The following is a 9256-nucleotide window of genomic DNA, read 5'->3' on the forward strand; positions in this document are numbered from 1 at the left end:
TTGAAAATTATTTTTATATATTTAATTATTTAATTTCAAATAAATTAATGTTAATAAGATAGTAGCATTTAGCAAAAGATAAAATCTTGGGACCTTAATGTCTTAGGTGTAACCTTTACATTGTATAAATTATATGTTGGTTGTTTTTAGAATTATTTTGACTTAAATTTCATCGTGTGTAGATTATCTATGTCTCGGATATATTCTGAGTATTTTTACTTAAATTTCATTATTTATAGATCTTTTCTAGTTTTGATATGTTTTGAATTTTTAACAGCATGTGAATTTTTTTTAAATACTTGTAAATTTAAGTTTAAATAAAATGATGAAGTTACATAATTAAATAACTCAAATTTGTTAATTTTAAAATTTTAGAATATATTTATATCCATCACTTTTAATAATAGCATATCTATTTTGAATTTTTTTGTAACATTTCTAGTGGTAAACTTTACTTAGAGTTCCCTCAATGTTTATATCTTTTGTTAATTTAATTTTTTTTTAACTAAACTTAATTATTAATTTTTTAAAAAGAGTCAAATTATTTTTTTAACGAAAATGTTGATTAAACAATAATTTTTTAACGATATCATTATTTTTCTTAAATGCTATATGAACAAATAATTTAAAATTAATAAAAATATTTAAAAATAAAAAAACCATAAAAATTAATATGCAATAAACTTGATTGTCATGCGAGTTGTTATATTTAATAATTTAATATGTTATGTTTATTTAATGAGCTAAATTTAACTATTTTTAAAATGTTAATAACTAAATTTAATTAGAAAAATAAAAGATAAAAAGAAGGGTTAAATTCATCACAAAAACATATTTACTAGTATACGAAACAAAGTTAAAACAAGAAAATAAAGGTTCAGGTCGGTAGTGGTAGAGATTGAATCAAAACAAAACTAGTAAATGGAGAAGGGGGGGGGGATATGTGGTCCAAAGCCAAAAGAAAACCTTAGTGCATCAAAATTGGGTCCACCCTAAAAACCCTAGAGCTGGAATATATATAAAATAAAAAGAAGAGGTGTGGGTTATCAAACTTGATTACGGACAGTCTATCATCCATTCTGGGTAAGTAAAGATTAGAAGAAAAGAAAGAGAAGGGTGTGGGTAGGGTTTGGCACAGTCACTATCTTAGATTTAATAGAGACAGAAGAAAGGGAAAAAGGCAGATGCAGAGTGAGGAGATATGGAATGATATTGTGATGTATCATTGCAGATATGGCGGAGAAAATAACAGCAATTGGGATGATTACCCCAAAGAAAAGGATGTGTACTACCCCCACTATACGTAACTAGCTAGCCCCTTTCTTAGGACTTCTGAGATAAGCACTCTATTTCTTTTTTAATATATATATACACTTTATTTAATTTTAATTTTATTGTGAAATTAAAAATTAAAAAATATAAAAAATTACACACATATGAGATTGGAATTTAAGATACCTTGGTTTTCAACTTCACCCTTTTAGCTTATTTTTTAAACATAATTTTGTTTTCACTAATATAAATAACTTGTGTAGAAAACAAATGAAATTTTAGTAAGAATTTGGATGTGATAAGTTTTCAGTAATTTATTCTTGGTTTTTTTAAAAAAAATTATATAATAATATAAAACACAGTATTATAAAAATATTTATTTCATTTTAAATAAACAATTCTTTAATAAAATTTCAACTAGATTAATATTGTATTGGCTAAAAAAAGGATAAAAAAAAACGGAATTTGAGGTAATATAAAGAAAAAGAGAGTGGAATAGAGTTTAGAGAAAAATAAGAACCAAGTTACCGACAAAACCCACATGGAGAGGATCAGAGAAAGAGAAGCATTAATGCAATGCATGATAAGGAGAGGAAATCTCATGATGTTAATGTCTGAATCAAAACACAATCTGAAAAGTTTGAAAGAAAGAGGCTGCTGCTGCAGTCCTAATTATTGTAGAAAAATGGAATATGACTGACTGTTACTTGTTGAACTCAAGGTGTATGTAATACTACAATCCCCTTTTTCCGCCTTAAAAAATATTATTATTATATATTATCCCACACTGTGCAAAAAAAGGAGGAGTGTTTTTTGTATGAAAGGAAACAAAGAGTAATGCAGAATAATGGAGAAATGGGGGTTTACGTAGCCAGGCAACAAAATCTCAAGAAACTGTAATCTAAATAAATTTCACTGTATCTCCAATCCGTTTCAACTTTAGCACGTAAAAGTGTGTTGATTTTGTATGTTGGAAGAAATATAAAGCAATGCTGCCTTTATGCATGCACGTGCTGCATATCCACCACATGGAATTTAGGACAATAAAAAGTTAAACTGGAAAGATGAAGAGGTTTTTTATTTTTATTTTAGTTAAAAGAGTTTGGCGTTCAAAACTCGGTTTGCCAAAGCTGCTTTCCTTTACTGCACATGGAAGCTGGTCCTAAGATATGAATTCAATTTCCAATACTTGTTGTACTTGCAAGACCTACCTAGGGAGGGTATCCTCTTAACACCATTTCTCATCTATAAACTGAGGGCTCCTTCCAGCTCCAAGGTGAAATCCCTGAAATTCTTAAAGGATAGGGTAATCAAAGCTCTATAAAGAATAAAGGAACCTACTATTGGACGATTGTGACATCAGTAAAGACTAGAGATAGACTGTGTTAATATAAAATACTTTTTGTTTAATGTGTGATTCTCTTCTGATAATGAATCCTAGAGAAAGCATTTATGTCTCTCTTGAAATTCACTGTCAATTTACAGGAATATTTTTTATAGTCTGGTTTCTGGATCTGCAAAATAGAGTAGAGCTTATTCATCAATGACTATGTTTACTGCTTGTTTGATAAATGAAGCACAAATTATGTTTTGATGGGTCTGTATAATATAGTAAATATATGAAGGTTTGATTCAGGTCATATATTGAGTTGTAAATCGGATTCATCATTCCTTGAAAGACTCTCTTTCATTCATTTCAGTTGCAATATTATATTATATTTATATTATATTATATTATGGGCAACTCTCATATATCTGTCACTGTTATCAAGGGGAAGGCTGGTTAATCATCATTTCATACCTCGTCATGCCTTTTCATCCAAGTAATTCCACTGATATCCTCCCTTTCTATGCCTCTTTTGTCACTTCCTTTTTCATGAATATCACTCTGACAACTTCACTCCTTCACTCTCAGATATTTCTCTGATATGAATATCCTCTCTTCCCCTTCTCATCTCCTTTTATATCTCACTTCTTCATGCACTTTCATTCACACCTACACCATCTCTCTCTCTCTCTAATTAACTTGCTAGCTTTGTTTGCATCTCTTTGTTTTCTTCTTGTTTGGAATCCATCATGGAACCCCAACACCAACACCAACAACCACATCCGAATGATGATAATAGTAGCGGTGGCAGTGGCAAAGGAAGCTTTCTTTGCAGGCAAAGTAGTACACGGTGGACTCCCACCACTGACCAGATTAGAATATTGAAAGACCTTTACTACAACAATGGAGTTAGGTCCCCAAGTGCTGATCAGATTCAGAGGATCTCTGCTAGGCTTAGACAGTACGGGAAAATCGAAGGCAAGAATGTCTTTTATTGGTTTCAGAACCACAAGGCTCGTGAGAGGCAGAAGAAAAGGTTCACCTCCACACCTGATATTCTCCCCATGCAAACACCCATTCTTGCAAATGCTACCAGGAAACCTGATGATTCTCTCCATAATCATAAATATCCCACCATAACTCCTGGTTGGTTTCTCTAATTATTTTCTCTTTCCCTACCTTTGCTTGCTATTTATAAAACCCTTTACTTTCCTATTCCCAATGGATTTTTGTATAAATTTTGTAGGTTATGCTCCTTCATCTCCTCCTTCAACTGGTGTGCTTACTGTTGGGCAGATAGGACACTATGGCTATGGATCTATGACCATGGAGAAGAGTTTTAGGGTAAGAGATGATAATCATAAAAGCTTTGGAAAGGCAGTAACTTTATTTATATATATTTTTGAACACTACTGTATCTATGTTTTTTAAAACCAGGATTGCTCGATATCAGCGTGTGGTAGCAGCAGTGGTGGTGCAAGCCACAACCTTGGGTGGGTTGGCATGGATCCTGCATATACAACATCATCTTATGCTTTCTTTGACAAGAAAAAATTATTTGGAGAAGAACAAGAAGGTGATGAAGAAGAAGAAGAGGAAGAAGGAGCGGCTGTTGCACCACATATTGAAACCCTTCCTCTCTTCCCCATGCACGGCGAAGACATCAATGCTTTTTGCAGCAATATGAAGCCTCAATCTGCAGATAGCTGCTACTCTAGTTGGTACAGGTCTGATGATGGCTACACCGCCTCTCGTGCTTCACTTGAGCTCAGCCTCAACTCCTACAATGCCAGATCACAGGATTCTATCTGATGCAAAATCAATCTTCGTATTAATCATGTTACTATAATTGAAGATGTCCACTGGCTTCTTTAAATAGGTAGCTAGAAATTATGGCTTTAATATTATGGTGTAAACTATCAGTTCGTCTCTTGTTGGGCCATGGTAAAGAAATTAACTTAATTAATGAGCATCTTGTTTGTTTTATTGCCAAGAATATGGACAATGAGGCTTGGTTTAGGAAGTTTAGTGATTCTTGTCTAAGTTAAAGCTAACGAAAATGTTGGTTTTAACTAGAGGATGCCAATTGTGAAGAAAAAAACAAAAACTGTTTCCCGTCTGTCTAACATAATGACAGTATTAATGATGTGATTATTTTCTTTTTGGTAAACCAATCAGGTACTTACTTAATAAAGAAATGGAAATTATTAAGAAAAAACCGGTGTCTTGCAACTGGATAATATTCTATATATGCCAAAACGTGTTGAAGCTTTTTTCCACACCTACACTTATTTCACGGTTTGTACCAAAATGCCTCTTTTCACAGCAAAAGATCTTTACCCTATAAAACTATGACGGAAACAATGGATGCTTTTCAGCTTTCATTTTTCTCCTTTAATTTGACTCACCATTGAATAAATACAGTTAAAAACGTAATCAGTGTCCCTTCTGCAACCATTTGTGAAAAGCTTTTCACCAGGATTTTTGTTTAAAATCAAAGAATAATGACTCAAGAGTATGGAAAAAAAATCGTCCAGGAAATGAATTTGAATAAATCAATTATCTTCTTTTGCCCATTCATACTGTCAGTTTTTTTTTTTTGTGGAAAAGTTACAGTAAATTGTTGTGAAAATGGTTGGAAACTTGGATTGCCTGTACTGCTTGTTCAACATATTTGAATTGTAGTTAGAATAACCTAATTTGGAACCCTCAAAATATTTGGCCAAGTATGCTTAACTTTTGGTTAGGCAGTAAATGTGGAGATATTTTGTGGCGAATATTATTGAATAATAAAATATCATCTGGTCATGTAACTTGAAGAAGAAGGAGAGGAGTTTTATATGCGTATTCCAAGCCTATCTAAATTAATTTTATTTGAAGATATTGAATGTAAAGTGATGTATTTGTAACATTTTAGTTTTGACTTTAAGGCTTTAATTACCCATTGCTAGTTATACTAGATTAATTATTTAATAAAATCATTCTTAAAGTGAGGCTCTGTAGATGTAGGATTGATGAATCTCAACTGTGTTAACAAATATTTTGTATTGATTCTCTCTTCATTTATCTCTTCAACTCACGTCTTGAATTTGTTATGCAAATTCTCTAGTTCTAGCATGTGTTCCAACATCAGTTAGAACAACACGTTAAATCTGGTTATTAAAACAATTTACTATTATAGTAGAAGTTTAAAAATTTTCAAACCAAGTCCGTTTGCGATATTTATAGTAATAAACATTCTACTGACAAATATTTTTGTTTTGTATGAGACAGACTTGAATCGTTCTCGACTTTCAACCGATCAACCTTCTCTGTTATCCTCGTATCCCGACTTGCGTTGAGTATGGGCTCAAGAGACACGAACCGAACACAAAATAAGAAATAATTTAATTACGTTCAGTAGGAAAATAATTCTCAAAAAAAAATCGGTAGAAATTGTAATTCCCAGAAAATAGAATTTATTCTTTCATTACTTTTTGGTAGAATAACAATATATGAAACTAATATATTAATAACTCTACCAGTGTCATATATTTAAAGGGAAATATATATGAAAATTGTAGTTGAATAAGAGTTACATAAATAATATTTATTTAATAGAAAAGTAATCTCCTAGTCAACTAGAAGAGGGGGATGAGGCACACCTTAGATAAAAACATTAGGTTACCATGCCTCACATGTATATGAGGGGAATTGAGCCTCTCATGTATTGAGTTTAATTATATGTGTTTCTTGGACTTTTAACTCTACACTTTATAATTTAATCCAATCCAATATTTGTTTTCTATTCCCAAAATAAACATTATTTATTTAATTAATTTACTTAATTAAATTAATTTCACAATTAAATAATTTTTAACACAATTTTAATTCCATTAAAGTCATGATGAATTTAACATAAAATAATATATACAAAAATATATTTAATTTTTCTATTCAAATGATTCATAATGACTAATTAATTTAATTGAATAATTGAATAGAGTTGCATGCAATCCTATTCAATTTCATCCGCTGTTCTCCCGCTCAACCAATTCCAATCTTATCGGGATCTCTCCATTTATCCTGTTCTCTTCTCTTATGAGTACTTGTACTTGTACCACTAGAAAAGTACCTTTGATCAAGACCGTTCGGGATTAAATTTACAAAAAACTTTACAATAATAAGTCTAAATAGTACTAATTAAATTCTATATTACAATAGATCATAAAATGGATGAATAATAGAAATTAAACAACTAAAATAAATAAGAAATAAAATTAACCAACAGTTAAATCAATTAAAATTAATCAGGAAGATTAAATCGTTTCAGGGGTTGAATTAACTTTATATTAGGGTTTTAGGGTGGATTAGCTATTAACTAACCAGTTATTACCTGCCGGCCTCTAAAAGATTAATTAATTGGTTGATACTCACTTATCTCACTTTCTCAACCAACATAGATTATGTTTTACTTGGCAGACTTATCTCCTGATCTCGTTTAACCTATGATTACTTACTAGGGTTGTCAAGCCTAGGGTTTAAGAACATGTAATCTATACCAACTACTCCAATTGAGAAACCCTAAATCCTCCATTAATCATGTTCTCATCCACTCGTTAATCTCCCCTAAGGGATTTAGGCACTCATGTTATTCATAATCTCAAACTCAATTGATTTGAACATGTAATTAACATGATTGAATCGAAAAAGAAAAGTTACTAGAATAATCTTAATTGTGATGTCGAATTGAAAAATGAAGTAGTGGATCTCTTTATTGGAATAACATGAGTCGTCACTTGCAAAAGAGAAATAACTGAAATACTTTGATTAAATAAAAGAACTCTTGAATTGAAATTGATTCCAAGTGGAAAGAACAAAGAGTTTATGAAAAGAACTGAAAACTAAATCTAACCCTACTCCTAAACTACTAGGATTTTTGGATGCGTCTAAGATGACTTCGTTACATCAAACCCCTAAGGTTTTATTTATAGGAGTGTTGGCAGCCTGAATTAGGTAATTGGAATGTTTTAGGTCTTCGTATAAAGTTGATTGTGTAGATGAAAATAGTCTCAGGATACTTGGGTTGCACGTCAACCCTAGGTCGCGCCATGCAAGGTCTATGGCGCGACACAATGAGCAAATTGTGCCTCCTTTGGTTTGTTTCATGCTTTGACGTCTCGGGTAGCTTATGCATCCCTCGTCCTTTGCTCCTACGTCCATTGAGCCTATAAATCATCATCCTACCCACTCAATTATACAAATTAGAAATACCTAAGGCACGTGTCGGCCTAATAGGTCACAACACTCACAAAATGTGTTAAAAAAACTTATTTTATTAATTTTTAATACTAACTACTAAATATCGAAAACGCAGTATTGAATACTAAATTGGCTAGAAAACAAGCTCATTAAGTGCTCGAATAACCCAAAATTACTACTACATTTGACGTCAGATCAGTGTGTCATAAAAATAAAAGTTCACTCCTATTTATAGGAGGTCTTACAATGTCTCTTCATAATGACATGAATACCCAAAATGGATAGTCATATCTTTAGCAATAAACATAATTATTCAATAGATATCTGCTTGAATAATTATGACTAATTGTTAATAATCAAGTGACATACTTTTTAAATTTAAGAGACATAACTCATCACTGTAAATGATGACAATTATTGGTTAATAATCAAGTAACATAATTTTTAGTTAATTATAATTTTTTTTATCTACAACTATTCCGAACACTATATATTTTGAAAAGGTTTAGCTAATTATAAATTTAAAAATAATATTTGTACTTTAAATAAAGTAATGAAAAGGGATCGCTATCACTATAAGCCAGATTTTGGATGGATGCATTACCTTTATTTGGTTTGACATATTTTTCAAACATTATGGCTAGCGATGATCCTTTATATCCTTTGGGGGCATTTACCCATAAGATTGAAAGATAGCTTTTTGAGACTCCAAGCACGTTATGTCCTTTAGCGGTAAAACTAATCAGTCATGACTCAACTAGCTTGTTTACTCAGAAAATGCTACAGTTGAAGGCTTTTCATTTTTTTTAATAAAAAAAGACCTCTTTAAATCCTAAGCTGCTGAACTTTGAGGATTATTAATACATATATGCAGGTTGATCAAGATACTTCAAATAATCACAAACAATAAATAAATTCGACTGTTGTACATGGTTTTAATCTATTGCACAATTCATAATAGAGCTTGGGTTGTCTATAAATGACCTAATGCAGACATGCATAGGCTTATCTTTCTGAATAAAACCTATTAAGATTGAAGCAAAAAATATAAGAACTTAAAGCACCACATTCAGCATTGAATGTTTCTCGTTTCTGGCTTTGGTTTGGGAGGGGGGCTTAGAGGGAAAGTTGGGATCAATGAATCTTCAAATAATAATATTACACAAAGACAAAGCCTTGTTTGTATTAGGAGTACTACTGGGTAACACAGAAAATGCCTTGATACTATAAATATCTGGATTTGATATATACCATAGAAAAAATAACATAAAGATGATGAGAGAAGTGTGCCCACAACTAGCTTAAGAAACTAATGAGTATTGAGACAGATGACCAAAGAATCGTACTTCTTTCCCACTCCTTACACTACATGCATATGCATGACCATCCCCTGAACCAGCAAGTCCATCAAAACCA

General features: G+C 31.5%; 1 protein-coding gene across 1 annotated transcript; it reads left to right on the forward strand.

The window, feature by feature from the left end:
- Nucleotides 1-3082: 3082 nt before the first annotated feature.
- LOC107896140 (protein WUSCHEL) lies at nucleotides 3083-4571 on the forward strand. The gene is made up of 3 exons (XM_016821266.2): nucleotides 3083-3745; nucleotides 3846-3943; nucleotides 4037-4571. Exons 1-3 carry the CDS (start codon nucleotides 3349-3351, stop codon nucleotides 4409-4411), a joined length of 870 nt encoding a protein of 289 aa, XP_016676755.1. The 5' UTR covers nucleotides 3083-3348; the 3' UTR covers nucleotides 4412-4571.
- The last annotated feature ends 4685 nt before the right edge of the window (nucleotides 4572-9256 follow it).

Source organism: Gossypium hirsutum, chromosome A10 (assembly GCF_007990345.1).
Source record: "Gossypium hirsutum isolate 1008001.06 chromosome A10, Gossypium_hirsutum_v2.1, whole genome shotgun sequence".
NCBI classification, from domain to species: Eukaryota; Viridiplantae; Streptophyta; class Magnoliopsida; order Malvales; family Malvaceae; genus Gossypium; species Gossypium hirsutum.